Source organism: Paramormyrops kingsleyae, chromosome 23 (assembly GCF_048594095.1).
Source record: "Paramormyrops kingsleyae isolate MSU_618 chromosome 23, PKINGS_0.4, whole genome shotgun sequence".
NCBI classification, from domain to species: Eukaryota; Metazoa; Chordata; class Actinopteri; order Osteoglossiformes; family Mormyridae; genus Paramormyrops; species Paramormyrops kingsleyae.
The window spans coordinates 4,891,293-4,906,838 of NC_132819.1; the positions used below are offsets into that span (position 1 = coordinate 4,891,293).

Genomic DNA, 15,546 nt, shown 5'->3' on the forward strand with positions numbered 1-15,546 from the left:
GCGTAGTTATTTTTGTTTTATTTAACTTATAATCATATTGATGTACTTCCTCACTTCCAAGGCGATTGCATACACGACCGTTTTGACTGAACAGTACACATTTGGGGGTTTGTGATTTGCTCTAAGTGTATATATGTACTTGACTTAATATATTATTGTGCTGTTTTGTTGATCTAGCCATTTTTCTCATTAATTAAATGCTTATATCCAAAACATTACCTAATCTTTATAGTACTGCATCCCCTTGTAAGGGCTCGAGATGATTATTAATTCTGAGGGACCTCCTGCTGGTGCTGGCATTTCTATAGAAGTTACCTTAAAACCATAATAAACTAAAAACATACACGAAGCTGCACACATAAAAAGATATCACTTTGCAGTGAAATATTTAAACACAAAGCCACTGGAAAAAACAAATTTTACTCGGCATAATTGTATGGAATTTAAGCATATGATTTAAATAGCTGTTTTATGCCTTTGCCAACTTCTCAAAGTCATAGATAAGATGAATTCTACTACTTTGAATGAATTCTTACAAATTAATTCTACAACTTTGTAGATAACATGAATTCTACAACTTCCCTGAAGTAACCAAGACTTTCAGCAAATGTGTAATAGTGCACTATCCATACATTGGTATTCACTTGTCCTATTCAGGGCTGTGGGGGACTGGAGTCTATCCCAGAAGGTATGGGCATAAGGCAGGATGGGGTGCCAACCTGTCGCAGGGCACACTCACACACCATTCACACACACATGCACACCTATGGGCAATTTGCTAACTGCAATTCACCTTAGCATGTTTTTGGACTGTGGGGGGAAACCAGAGTACCTGGAGGAAACCCCATGATGAACCATGGCAAACCTCAGGATGGAGACTTGAATGCTGGTCCCAGAGGTGTGAGCCGACAATGCCAACTACTGCACTATAGCACTCAAATAGTGTATTATAAAAACAGAAACCAAACCTACCCAGACAGGGATTTTCCTGACAGCTAACCCAGTAAGAGGTATCAACCAACAAGAAAGGATGGAAGGTTAGACGTACCAGACACACAAAACACTTGCAAATGGCTGTAGCACATTTATCAAATTACTATTATGTCCCATCTCAACCTCCATATTCCACATCTCTGCACACCACACGATTAAGCTACACATATAATAAAAGCTAATTTTAAAATATTACAGAAGAATTTCCCATACTAGCCGTTCAGATTTATGCATAAATTCTGCTGTTTCTGAAGACCGTTCAATGAAATTCTACTGATTTATACAAAGGCTTTTTCATTAGGTAGGAGTAGAAATCTCATAGCCGCCCTCGTATGCTTACTGCCTCTACAAAACAGAGTTCAAAGTAAAATATAAAAGGAATTTTTAGCACCGATATCGTCGAAGCTTGAAACATTTTAAAGCTTGAAACATTTTCCAAATAATAAATGCTATTAGGCCTACAAATTAATTAGGCGGTGATAAAAAAACATTTAATCCTGAAGTCATTTACCAGAAGGAAAGTAAAATGCTCTATGGTTACATTTAACTATGTGGCTTTATCTGGCTTTCAACACTTCAAGGATTAATTGAGGTTATAAATAAACGATCCCCCAGTATCGTTTTTCTGATTGCTTCACGGATATAGCAAATGGATTTCCCGATAACCACTTCGGATTATCATACAGTAGTAGCTTGTCTGTTGTCAGACGTGTGAATCTGGCCCCATGTTCTATATTAAGCTCATTTACACCAAGGTTACAGCATCACTTAATACTGTAAGATACAGTAGTTACATAATGTTAAGGCTTTTTACATTTATACGACAAGACTGTCATACATATTTACATATGGTAATAGGGTAATAGGGTAGTTGTTATGACAGTGTTACAGTATTAGATATCGGCTAAACATCTGTTATCTGTTCAAAGTAACACAGTCAACTTGTAAAATTGGTATAAAAGCAACTTGACGACATTGTTCACCATGAAATACTGGCAAAAAGCAAAAAAAAAAAAAAAAAAAACCCACAAATTATTACAAGATAAAAAACTAAAGACTAAAAGTAAATGCTAGATTTGTAAAGCGTACAGCACAGTTGAAAGACTACAGCAACACCCCACATTTGTAAATACCAAAATTTCTCTAAGAATGACCTCAATCATTCCCTTACGTTGTACACTTGAGTTCTAATACTATGCCTGAGAATGGGTGACTATACTTAAATTCAAAACAGTGAGATAACAATTTCAAATGAAAACATGTAGAGTCTTCACCACAGGAACGACGCCTCAGAGGTTCCTGGAACCTCTATCTTTAACCCTAAGTGTCCAGGTGGTTCCTGTGCTTCGCAGAAGGTAGATCAGTTGATAGTCTCTCACATAATTAAAGTATACAGTAAAAATAATTTCTGTTTAATATGAATTGATATTTTTTTCTGATTTGGTATCGTTATTTAAATACTAAGGAATTTCAGCAGATGATTGATGGGGCACACGAGTTAGACTACATTACAGAGAACCAAATACAGCAGTTCAACACAGTCAAAAAGCAATAGAGTTATACTGATTTTTGTGACCCATAAATATATAGTTTCCAAAGGAAATGTAAATTTGACAGTGATATACATCCATGGTGATGCTAAATGCTTTTCAAACTAGGTGTCGACGTTATTTGTCTGTTTATGAGAATATAAAAACGCTGAGAAAGAACAGTGGCTAGATAAACCAGAATGGGGTGGTGAACAGGAAGAGAGAGTATCGAAGCAACCAGGTGACAGAAGCCGAAACAGGTCCCTTGTTGATGATCACTTTGTAGGAGACCACCTCCACCTTATGGCCGTCCTCCAGGGCCATGCAACGAAAGATTCCATCGGTGAAGGGCAAAAGTGACATGGGCGACAGAACACAGGAATCCCCCAAGATGGAGCACGGGTAACGGTGGGTGCAGTGGTCCTTCTCCCAAAGGTAGGAGGCATGGAAGGAGTACACAGGACATGGCAGCAGCACTGGCCCGTCCACATCCACCTCCACCTCCTTGGGGGAAGTGCTATGAGCCCTCAGGCCTGTAGAGGGAGCCCAAATCAGAGCCATCAAGTTAACTGGTTAAGTAACATCAGAACCTGTCTCTATCCCACAATAAAGGCTTATAATTCTGATGACTTATCTTAGATTAAGCAAAGCCAGATTCTAACTAGATTTTAGTAGCAGTCAGGGCCCAAGCTAGCATCTCTCCTTCAGATAACCATATGCACGGTAATATAATCGCCACAAAATAACGTAAACTCTATACAATACTGATCTTTGTTTACCGCGTAAGAAATACTAACTGTGGGGGAGCATAAAATGAACATTTATAAAATGCTAAATTATTTGTTATCTCTGGGGTATGCAGAGATGGCCAAGCGTGTGTCTGGTTGAATGATCCACTGAAGGCCGTCCTTTAGGAAATCTACCAGGTTTTCTGGTTTGTGGTTATTCTCAATTCTGAAACATCCTTATTAAGTCATGCAGGCCTCTCTGGATGCAAACTTGGGATTCCCGGAAAGCTGCCATTAGATTGACTCTATTGGTAAGGAGAAGGTATCGTAGGACTGGGAAGGAGAGAGTGACCTGCAAACCCTGCAGCTGATTCTCCACACTCCGACGCACTGGACTGGTCAAGGCTCTGGACAATCATGCTGGGAAAACAGATGGCAAAAACAAGATATGAAAAGAAGGCCAAACAAAGCAATGCATACAGTTTGTTTCTGAAAACTATTGACTCTCTGTGAATATATTTTTAAATTAAACTTCTATATTGTTATGCCGCATCTAAGGTTATTGGATGGATGCCTGTTGATTTCAATCTCATAAATGAAAAATTCACTCACTGTTCTAATACCATTGGTCATCAAGAGACATCCTAGGTAAGAATACACTTCTCCTGAATAAAGAAACTATGAAAAATTTCAGTCTGCCTTCAAGATTCAAGGGATCTTATTGATACTGTAATTCCATAGAGAGAAAGTATATGTATGTATGCTATAATCTACACACCATTAAACAAAAAATATTCATTTTACTATTAAGAAAAAACATGGAATTTATGACAAAACAGATGACACACCCCGTGCTGATGTTGTATTCCTTTGGTATCACCACACACATCCTTTTGCCAACATCCCACCCACAATAAGGGTCACGCGAAAGGATGCATCCCCGGCAACCGTCTCCGTAGCGACCACAGTCAGCCAATGGAATGCGCTGGACTTCTGTGGGTGAGCTCACATACAGATACCCCTTGGGACCAACGGAAAAGCGAGATGAATAGACAAGTGGTGTCACCGTGGAATTTCACAGACAAAATGTCAATAAAGACTGAGCTGGGGTTTAATTGATATACAGCTCTGGAAAAAAAATAACACTCTATATTATTTTTTTAAATCTGCATTTTTAAATCCTGATTTACTCCTGGTTCTGCTGGCAGAAGGCTACATGACAGGTTGCTTCCAGGCTCAAGATTTCTAAGACATCAGTACACAAGAATAAGGTGAAACAGGAGACACTGGGAATGACCAAAAACTAGCCAGGTAAAAGGCAGAAGTGACTTTCTAATGCCAGAGATGATCGTCTGACAGTTTCTCATGAATCGGGGGATGACATTAAGTGACCATCAAAAAGAATGGGAAACATTAAGTGCGCTGCTAGGACAGTTTGTAACAAGCTCCTAAAAGCAGGACTGAAGTCCCATAAAGCAAGGAAGAAGGCCTTCATAGATGAGAAGCAGGGAAGAGCCAAGCTGGGGTTTGCAAATACATACAGACGGTCCTCTACTTACGAATGAGATACGTTCCGAGCGGCCGTTCGTAACTTGAAATGTTTGTAAGTCGTTATTCAACATCATTTTAAGGGTATATACAAGTACAAAGAACTAGGATGCTGGGAGTACGTATGCTACGCTGCTGCGCGGTGGGAGTAGCGGCCAGAAGTCATACTACCCGGAACTGGCGTGCAGAAAAAAAAATTGACAGGAAACGGGAGCCCAATGAACACAATTTGGACTTACAGTCCTCTTCGTTCGTATGTCTGAAAGTTCGTATGTTGAAAGTTCATAAGTAGAGGAGCGTCTATATATATATATATATATATATAAAAATTCACAGACACACACGTATAAATTGAGAAATTAGTGAAACAAAGAAATGTTGCTGTGGTCTATGAATTTTTTCCAGAGCTGTACATTTTACTTGGTGCAATATTTGCATGAAGATTCTGCTGGAATGCTTCGTAATTCAGTCATACTGAAGGCCAAGTAAGATTGGGTCACATTTAAAATCTCAGCACCAAATATTCCCCTTGGTGACACTCTGATTGGCACGCACCAAAGGAGACGACTCAATCAGCAAGCCAGCAAGCATGAGTGGGAGAGATGAAGAGGCAGCGTACCCTCTCAGAGTCGATGGCCACGGCTGTGACTGGACCCTCAGAACGGAAAGCTGAGTACTGTGAGATGATGAAAGCTTCCTCGATGGTGTGAAGGACCTTCAGCACTTTACCGCTCTCTACCATAGGACAGGACAAGGAGACAAGGACGGAGACAGAAAGGGAGGATGGCTACTGAATCATCTGAAGGACAAAGACCCATATACACATGTGAATTGAATTTGAATACAGTTTTAGAATAATATCTGTATTACAACCTCGTCAAGAAGTATATGGAGGTTTTACAAGCCATGGCCCTGTTGCATATCATCGCGCCTCTGGCACGGCTCACACCTGTGCCCAGGTACACCACGCTGTAATGCTCCTCATTGACAGCCAGGACTGTGTCGGCGACGATCTTGGTGAAGCGGTCGCCGGTGGGCAGGTCCAAAGGTGCCAGTCCAATTGGCCAGATCACATCCTCAATCTCCGGATGGTCCCGTATCACTCCCAGGGTCTTGGCATTCAGGGACGTCGTTACATTCTTAAAAGTGCACTAGCGGTGGAAAAAACGATCCTGTGATGATCTAGCGGTGGCACCGTACGCACTATTTTAATCTTTGAAATTCCTTAGTTATAATAATCTGGCCGTTTAATTTGTTTCAGAAGTGTATATCACAACTAATCTAAAGAAACATTAACATGTCAATCGAAGTGACAACATTTTAGCATAATCTGAGGATACATAGTGTCTATGGCAACCAGGCCTTCTGAATGGGCGCTGTGCAACCTGTCTGTACTGCGTTTTCCAGGATTTATTTATTTTACCATCCCTGGTCGGTAGCCTGCCAGGATTCCCCGGTACCCTTTCAGTCTGGAGGTAGAGAATGCAAGGTCGATGTCCTCCACAGAGTAGGCACACACCACAGTGACGTCCCTGCGCAGAACAAAGCGCAGATGAACGTCAACGACTTGACTACGATTCAAAATGTCCTGCTGATCTTGGAATCAGCTCTGTGAGTCAGTCTGAAGTACAGGATGTACAGAGAGAAACACGGTCCGGTTTGATCAGACACTGACGTCGTTTCTTTCCCGCAGTGCTCACCAGGCGTTGGCAAAGAGCCCGTACATCACACCGGTCCTCTTTTCACGGGCGGTCAACACGAACGCCTGCTTCAGGTTGTTGAACTGCTGGTGTCTGCTGGCCGAGCCGCACATCAGGCGTGCCTTCAGGAAAGTGGTCCAGGAATTCTCCAGAGTCCCCTTGATGCCACCCTCATCGATCTAAAAACAATGCATTATGGGATTAATTCCAGTTATGGACTGGAAGGATGCTTGATGTCCTCACTGATACACAATATAGGTCCCTAACCTTATTTCTCTACTCATATGTCCTCATTTATCCTCTCCTAAGTCACTACATTTGTTGGTTGGTTACCATGCAGACTCGTCCAATACAAGCCCTGTAGGGCTCCTTGTCAACGTTGGCGGTCTTGTTGATCTCACTGAAGAAGAAGTAGATCTCCTCCTTGTGCTTCACAGATCCTGGAATCACTGCTGCACCCACAAACCGGGGATCTGTACGAACAGGTTTATCAGACAGTGTAACGTATAAAGAGACTGACAAGGTAATGGTAAGCACAATCAGATGGTTACTATGGCAACGTGTGACTCATCATGCTCCTCAATATTCATTTCTGTGGCAATTTCTGCGCCTATAATTTAGCAAATCTAAGGGTATAACGTTTTAAAAATTGCCAACCTGCTAATTTTGCACTTGTCATAACTGCACTTACACCATGCGAATGGAACAGCAACAACACAAACCTTAAAAATGCTCTCTTGAAATTTTCCCTGTAAATATTCTCTATAACAACGTCCATATATCTTTTCCAGTGCTGCACCTTCAGTCGGCATTTCAGACCCCCCCCACCCTGCACCTAAATCTATTATATCCTAAACTCCACCAATGCCCCTCCCCCTTACTCACTCTGAAGCCACTTGTTTTCAGTCGTTATGAGCCTGCGAGGACCAAAGGTGCGGCGTATAAAACCAGGCTGGTGTCCTTCTGCTGTTATTGCTGAGTAGAAATTGCCATCTAAGAGAGAGAAACAGGGGGTGATGCAGACCACCGCATGTCCCAAGCCAGACCTCTAACCACAGCTGGCCTGCCAAAGTCTGATTTCCCTCTTAAGAGAAGCATCACCATTTTTAACTGGTCAGAGGTGGGTAGTTCAGGTCCAGAGAGTAAAAATCCAGACCAAGATTTTGTTCCAACCAATCAGCTGAGTATAAAGTGTCAGAGTCTCAGAGAACTCAACTGGTTGGTTGAAATGAAATCTTGGTCTGGACTTTTACTCTCTGGACCTGAATCATCCACCTTTGCGACTGCCCCCCCACCCCTGAAACCATAAAACCGGAGGAATGGCTTCCTGTGACAAGCAAAAACCTTGTAAAAAAAACCAAGTAGAAATTATCCGCATGCATTATAGGCGATCCCCCCCCCCCCATTTAGGTGGGCATCAGTCACTCTATTTTGCATCTAAGACACCCTGAAAATTTGTTTTTCTAAATCCATTTAACGTCTTGTCCAGTACTCTTGTGCAATTTTTATAGTCATCAGGACCCCAATTTTGTAATTTTATTGTCGAGGAACCCCCACCGCTCAGAAAATTTAATCGTGGTGGATCCGGCTGGGAGCTGAGTCCCCCTAAGGGCCAAATCATGCTAGACTCACCCCTGAGATGTATTAAAACAATGTTTCAACCTGGAGGATTCATTAGTTACCTGCCATGCAAGCAGCACAAGCCAATTCACACATTTGAAACTACAATCTAAATCTATCCAGATCATTCTAAATACCAGAAATATCCTGGGCTAATATAACATCAGATCATTTCTACTGCAGACGCTGTGTTTCAGATGCTGTGTAGCGGCTGGTGTGGTGCGTGCAGACGCAAAGCACGCACAAGACCATTTATCTTGCAGGGGACAGTGCAGAGTGTCAGGACCACATAACTGAGTCCCCATAACCCATGATAAAGACCTGGGGCTTTTAGCTCTGAAGATTAAATGATGTTAGATGGATGACCAGCAGCAGGTGGGCACACTAAGGCTTCTTTCTGACGTGACAGCGATTTACCTGCAGTCAAGCTGACGGACGGCTGAGAGGGAATACGTGAAGCAACATCTGCGGCTGTAATGTCAACTCCATTGACTGTACTGTTGGCCACCGCAGTCCCATTCACCTGCAGAGAGTGAATCAAATTCCATTTTGCCAGTGAGGCATTATTACAGCAAGTACTCTGGTACTGGCTGTTATTTCCCACTTCAGATATGAAATACACTACGCTAGCCAAGGAAGTCCAAGGTAGTGGGCACAATCTAATACAGACACACCATGGGCAATTCACCGCAACACCAACTCAAGAGCGAGTTTCAAAAACTCACTCAGTCCAGTTTTTGTCGTTTCTGAGACGAGACCGCCAATGACCCAAAGTCAGGCTTCCGCATCATATATGTTACACTACTGGTAACCAAAACTCATTCAGACCTCTAGTACTCCAATGAAGAACTTTTCTTAAATTTCTAAGAACTCCAGTTTTCGGTTGTGTGTCAGATGCGATCGCCAATGACCTAATGTCAGGCTTCCTCATCACGTTACAGACCACCCAAGCTCACTCAGTCCTCATGTAATCCAGTGAAGCGCTTTGATTAAATTTCTACAGCTAAAGTACACAGAAATGTTCTTAGAAACGTTTCCCATGGAGTGAGTGAGTTTTACAAATTTGCTCTTCATTTCAGCTAAGCTACACATTTTCTGGAGCAGGAGATGAACCCAGAAATCCACACAAACATATGAAAAGCATGCAAGCTCCAGCCATGGCTTCGGCCGGGAATGTGACCCCAAACGCTGAAGGAGCCCCACCCTCCATGCTGCCCCATTCACCCTGCTGCAGCAGCTTCTTTCACAAAGAATAAAAATAAAACTCGTACCAGCATCCAGCATTTTGGATGTCCAGCATTTGTTCCGCAAACCATAACGTAGCCATCAATTTTCTCAACGACGGTGATGAAATTATCGCATTCCTGATCCGAGGGGGGTGGGGGGGGCAAAAATTAAACATCCCATTTAGCCACTTCGTTTTGCTTAGATAATCCCATCTCCATACAAGCACTGTGTGACATTCTCAGCATCACGCTTAACAGTGAACCTTCTAGACTGACTTCCCCCAGATTCTCTTTCATGTTAACAGTTATGCTTATAAGAAAAGAAACAAAAGCAGTTACAAGTCAGGCAAAGACCCTTCCTCAACCTCACAGCACTGTGCAGAATTTAATCATTTCAATAAACCAACAGTAATGTTAGAATATCAATGCAGTTCATAAGCAACTGCATTTCTGCCTAAATGTCCAGTAGCATAAATATAATGACATCATATCAAAACAGAAATATATACAAGAAATGAATGGGAAAATGGTACAAAATGTGAAAATAACACTGAACAAGGGGAATAGAGGAGTTCAGGGTGTTAAGTTGTTTCTGACAGCGGATCCATGAAATGCATACATGTTGATGATGATGATGATGATGATGGTAACTACAACGCTGCACTCTGCTAATTCCAGTGCTTAGGTTTCCAGTGCTCTGCTAATTCCAGTGCTTAGGTTTCCAGTGCTCTGCTAAGTCCAGTGCTCCACCTTTGACTGGGGTGTTTCCGAAAGGCATGCTTCCTTCACCTTTTCTTCTGACGAAATTGGAATCTGGAGAAAAACAAAATCAAAGATAGTTGATCCACCAACTCAGACATCATCCATGACCAATCATCCAGGACAGAGTCAGGATATACTGTATATAACCATAAATTATTTATATATTTTAGTTATTCCTAGTTATGCCTATATTGCCTTTATACAGCTAGATTTCTATTCATCGGCTCACCCACCTCTGCATGTCTAACCGCACCGCCTGTAAATTTCAACATGTACAGTGTTGCCTGTCCGCCAACATACAAGACATCCTCTCCCTCCAGTAGCCGGACAGTGCTATACAGCTGTGGCCGTGTGAACTGGAACGCTGCAGACTCTGGAAAACAAGCAAAGCATTGCAGAATACTGGTAGCATCTTGCTTTTGTGATGGTAAGAGTTTAAATTCACCAAATCAACCATCTACCAGACTACACGGACACATTGAAATATGTCTGCCAGTGTGTCACTGGATATATGCGTGTGTGGGTGGAAGTGAGCTTTCTGAAACAAGTAGAGAGAGCAAAGAGGCAGCGTGAGTTCACATTTGTTTATAAGTTGAGGCTGCACCAGTCACGACGAGTTACTAATGCAGTGTGCCTCTCAGTTTATCAGGGACATGTACAAATGTGTTAGAAGGAGAGGCTTTATCTCTTCAGGGTCTCTAGGCAACTGGATGCTCTGTTGGACCCAGCCATGTATATAATACATATATATTTTTCACAACTTCAGCACCTCCTTGCACCAGTCGGGCCCTTGGCAGCTGCCTACTTTGCTCATGCCAGGATCCGGGCCTGTTACAAGCTATACAAGTTCCCACAATTCTTCAGTTGCATCTGCCGTACATTATTATGTGAGCGCCAGAATTTTCCTCTTAGTGCACAGAAGATGAAATCTCAGTGAATATGTTGTCTCCGTCTAAACGTGAAGCGTGGAACTTCCGCTGTCTGTGTGGAGTTTGCATGCTCTACCCGGATCATTTGGGTTTCTGCCAGTACACAGATTTTCTCCTGCAGTCCAAGGACATACAGTTTAACTAACTGATGATTCTAAATTGCCCAGAGTATGAGACTGTGTGCATTGCGATGGACTGGCATCCTGTCCAGAATGTTCCCTGGCCTTGTGCCCCATGGTACCAGGGATAAACTCTAGCCCCAGTACCCCCAACCTCCCCCCCACCCCAACCCTGATCAGGATAAACTATTAAAAAGGTGAATGGATGGATGAATAGATGTATAAAGCACTGAATTATTGTCTAATCATTAACAGCTGTTATTGAATAGTACATGATTACAGTCACTGAACACTTGACAGCAATTCTTTAAAAAACTGTAATTATTTGTTGTTGCCGTCTGTGTGTGTGTCCCTCTGCACCCCCTCTGCGTACGCGCTGATAAATGCATCTTTTCCAGGTCATCGATGCCCGCTACTCCGCACTTGTTCTCCATTATCGCAGCATCAAACACGTCCCCTCACGGACCTGCATTGCAGTTCGGTAATACGAGCTCAGACTCCAGCACCGAGAGGAAATATAGTTTCAACTAGTAGTTTTGCGTATTTAACGCGTGTTTTGTATGCGACTTCATTTAAAAAAAAAAAAAAAAAAAACTGGGATCGCAAAACATAAATCATTGACATTCCAGTACCACCAACGATACTAAATATAACCTAGATACGGTATGAACACCAGTTAGGGTACCTACGATACAGTAAGATTACTATTAAAATGAACTCATTATATTGATCTCATGGTGACGATTTCTGTTTGATTCAAATAACATTCTTGTATCACAGGGAAAACAACTTAAAAACAGCTATGTTTTAAGTATTTCCTAAAATTAAAATAATGTTGTCCAATAACCGACTGGACAATAAACATCAATAATACTAATCATACTACATATACGTAATAAGGATGTCGGCAGGTGGGTGGAAGAAAATTTCCGATTCACATACATTATGCTACAATACCGATGATGTTAGAAAGAGCAAGCTAGGATACATTCACAGTAAGTCTAAGAAATAAACCTGCCACTGGCAGCGACGATTTCCCAGAAATAACAGATTACGTGCGATATATTTGTTATCCAACAACCAATGACATGATGAAACTTAACAAAAGGCACCCACGTTGGCTGATTTCAGCAACTCAAGTTAAAGTGGTCGTCATAAGTGGTACCAAACGAAAATGCAATCAACAGGCACGCAAACAGCGGAGAAAGGGATACTAAGGAGTGAACATGACTAATCAATGGAAAGTACAATTATCTCCGCCGTAACATCTCCATACCATTAATATCCCTAGCAATCGTCGATGCTACCAAATGCAAATCGTGACTGCGATAAACAAAGAAAATGTGTCTAATTTCTTTTGAGAGACTGAAATACTAAAAGCCAAAACAACGGTTCTTTTCCCCGGGCAATTAAATTCATGTCGCCTAAAATATATACAAAGATAAACCGTCAGGAAATAAATAATAAATAATGTTTTAGAACCTTCGTTGTCGTCATCATAAAGAAGTGGCAGCCACAGGTAATAACGGACTGTTAATACGAATTCTGCAGAAATTTAACTAATAATTAACAACTAAAAATGATTATATGTTAACTCATCTTTTGAATGTTTAGCGACAAACCTACCATGGACGACGAATTTGAGCCTCGGCCCTTTCTCCGCAAAGACAATGAAAAAAAGTGAACAAAATATGAAATACCTCATTTTTGTCTTAATAACTAATTGCTTATATTTCGCTCCCAGGATTTCGTCAAGCCAGTATATGCGTTTAACTCATCTAAAACACGTATCGCAGAAAGCAAGTTACCCTCCCTTTAAGGCGTGTCTTATAAAGACTGTCTGTGTCCAGCTGATGATAAAAGTAATATATGTGGCGATGTTTTGGCGTTAACGGGCTTTCTACTGTGCGGTCTTTGACAGAAATTCTGCTACATTTACATAGAGACGGATATGTTAGGTCTACCAAAAAGAAAACGGGGGTTGGGGACAAAATCCCATTAAATGTAAACGGGAATAGAAGCGGTAATTAGCAAGAGGCAGGGAATGTTATTTAATTCAGTGAATTCAACCATCAATATCATGTGAAAAGCAAGGGCGAGTGCTGATGCCGTAATTGCAGTTGATGTCGCAGGATTAAACATACTGCTGGTTTTCTAAAAGATGATGAATTATATAAGGGTTCAGTGCTGAAACTTGCTCGTGTTTTCCATGCTATAATCATTTCAAATAATATGGAAAATATTACGTCAATAAAGCTAAGATCACATGGTCAACGGGTGAAAACTAGTGCCGCTAGATGGCGCTCACAACACTCATTTTAAAAGGGACTACTGTACTGTAGAAAAAAACATGGTAAAAGGTTGAATATTTCCATTTCTTTGTGTACATTAATATGGTAGTACTAAAACATCACTCCTGTAGTTGAAAGGCATGCATTTGGGGGAATTTAGCATCTTCTAAATTACCCATAGGGTGCACACCCAGCGATGGACTGTCACCCTTTCCATGATGTCCCATTGCCTTGTGCCAAGTGATTCATTGGAGACTCGGTTGTTCGCGCAAACCTGTACTGAATAAACGGATAGAAACCGAATAGGTCGATATGAACGATTTGTAAACACAACATAATACTTAAACAACACACATTTTAAATTAAATTTACGCAGGATGGGCAATTAAGGAGACGTTATTGAAGCAATGAAATACTGTATTGATTGTTTTCGCCATCATACAAATGGCTCAGTGCCTATATGAGACTGCAATGAGTTTCATTATTAACAGATAACGTTATGTAACACGAAAGAGTATCTACTTTGTGTTAAAAATATGTAAGTCGTCTCTTAAAAACTTTCAGGCTTAAAGGTGTTATGGAGTACTGGCTTAAAATGGCTAGAGATAATGTCAGCGAGCCTCTGTTAAAGAGAAATCAGTTCTCATTTACTGACGCAATACCCCTCAGAAGACTTTTAAATGCTTTTCATTAAGTGGGGGTTCTACCGAAAACAAACGAGCTGTTTATGAAACGAATATATTATTTATTAATGTATGTTATGGTCTTTTTCATAGATTACATACATTTCAATATGATTGCTGTTATTTTGTAGTTATATAATTATCATTTGCTTGATGTTATTAATTCAGATGTATGTTAACTTATGTTTATGCTTAGTCTAGAGGTATTAAGGCCTATATGCAGCTAAATTTAATTATCATACATGCAAAGAATAAAGGATAGAAATAATTATAGCAGATGTCTTACGGCAATGCAATGAAAGGATAATTTTTAATATTTTTTGTTATTCTTGCAAGTTCAAAAATACACCTGATTATTCACATATATAGCCTCGTCCGGATAACATATATGTCGTTTTTGTGTAGCGCCACGTGTGGACAGAAGGGGAAATAGCAGCGCAGCCTTTCCAGCGTTAATTTGTATTCTGGGTTCCTAGCGCCGTAGCCGTCTTCGGCGTTTCTGTAAATAGGAAGCATATGGTGGTATTGCTGTTCTTTTACCAATGGATCACAGAGGATACAGGCTGAGTGAACTCCTACCGTGATGAGGTATTAAGTGTGCGTATAAACGCTCATATTAATGTAAAGTAAGCGCTTAATCCCCGCTCAGACTGCGTGACTTCTTAGATATTCTGTGTAATATTACAGTTAACTTGTTAAGTGTCAAACGATGATTATGTAAAAAAAAAAAAAAAGGAAAATCACCAAACCGGAGATAATGGGAAGACTTCATATCAGTTCTTGCCAAATAAAACTGAGACATCTTTTAAACACGGTTTCTGCAAGTTTTACAGAGTATGATTGAACAGTTCTTGTTCCGTATGTTTATTGAAAGCACGGGTATACTTGCAGTTGCATTAAACAGATCATATCCGAGGATACCACAGTCCACAGAGTCTAATAAGAGAAAATAAAAGCGACCGAGTCCTGTAAAGGTAATCCGAATGACTTCGAATCCCAGGTCATAAGCGTGCCTATGGTTTCATGGGTAATGCAGTGGAACTTGAGGATAGAGAAGAATATTTGCTGTGAATATAATTCCCTTGTTCGCTTCTGCCTTGAGGCTTATAGTGAGCATAAAAATAACAATGGACCGAAAATTATGCACGCTAACACGCTTTTAAATCCGCGCTTCGTCACGTGTTCTGTCAACTCTGTTTTGTTACGATTAGTAACATTCCCACAAATCAACTGGAAGTATCGGTCCTTCTGTCGCACGTCCTTTAATTCACTGCGAATAAGATCGGTTCAAACAAGTGTGTCATATTGACATATAACAGTATACGGCACAGTGGTATGGATTAATAGTGAATAAAACCGGAGGACAGGGAACAAAACTCCATATTCTGATACAAAATAGGAACCTCTTGAGGTCTATG

General features: G+C 41.0%; 1 protein-coding gene across 2 annotated transcripts; it reads right to left on the reverse strand.

Moving 5' to 3' along the window:
* Nucleotides 1-55: 55 nt before the first annotated feature.
* On the reverse strand, nt 56-13,004 carry LOC111853496 (semaphorin-7A-like). Of its 2 annotated transcripts, XM_023830438.2 has the most exons (14): nt 12,781-13,004; nt 10,340-10,479; nt 10,095-10,157; nt 9,390-9,482; nt 8,536-8,641; nt 7,384-7,491; nt 6,832-6,971; nt 6,499-6,677; nt 6,222-6,330; nt 5,748-5,949; nt 5,418-5,533; nt 4,099-4,271; nt 3,603-3,670; nt 57-3,055 (listed from the first exon to the last, which is right to left on the reverse strand). In XM_023830438.2, exons 1-14 carry the CDS (start codon nt 12,857-12,859, stop codon nt 2,709-2,711), a joined length of 1,923 nt encoding a protein of 640 aa, XP_023686206.2. In that variant the 5' UTR covers nt 12,860-13,004; the 3' UTR covers nt 57-2,708. The 2 variants fall into 2 exon arrangements, with proteins under 2 accessions (XP_072562000.1, XP_023686206.2); XM_072705899.1 differs by lacking the exon at nt 12,781-13,004 and having other exon boundaries at nt 56-3,055; nt 9,964-10,157; nt 10,340-10,425.
* Between the last annotated feature and the right edge of the window lie 2,542 nt (nt 13,005-15,546).

Excerpts from the sequence above, each read along its gene's own strand:
- LOC111853496 (XM_023830438.2), bottom strand. The coding sequence starts at position 12,859 with ATGAGGTATTTCATATTTTGTTCACTTTTTTTCATTGTCTTTGCGGAG. Across the intron at positions 10,480-12,780 it reads GCTCAAATTCGTCGTCCATG|AGTCTGCAGCGTTCCAGTTC; the intron begins GTAGGTTTGTCG and ends CTTGTTTTCCAG. Across the intron at positions 10,158-10,339 it reads GTGCGGTTAGACATGCAGAG|ATTCCAATTTCGTCAGAAGA; the intron begins GTGGGTGAGCCG and ends GTTTTTCTCCAG.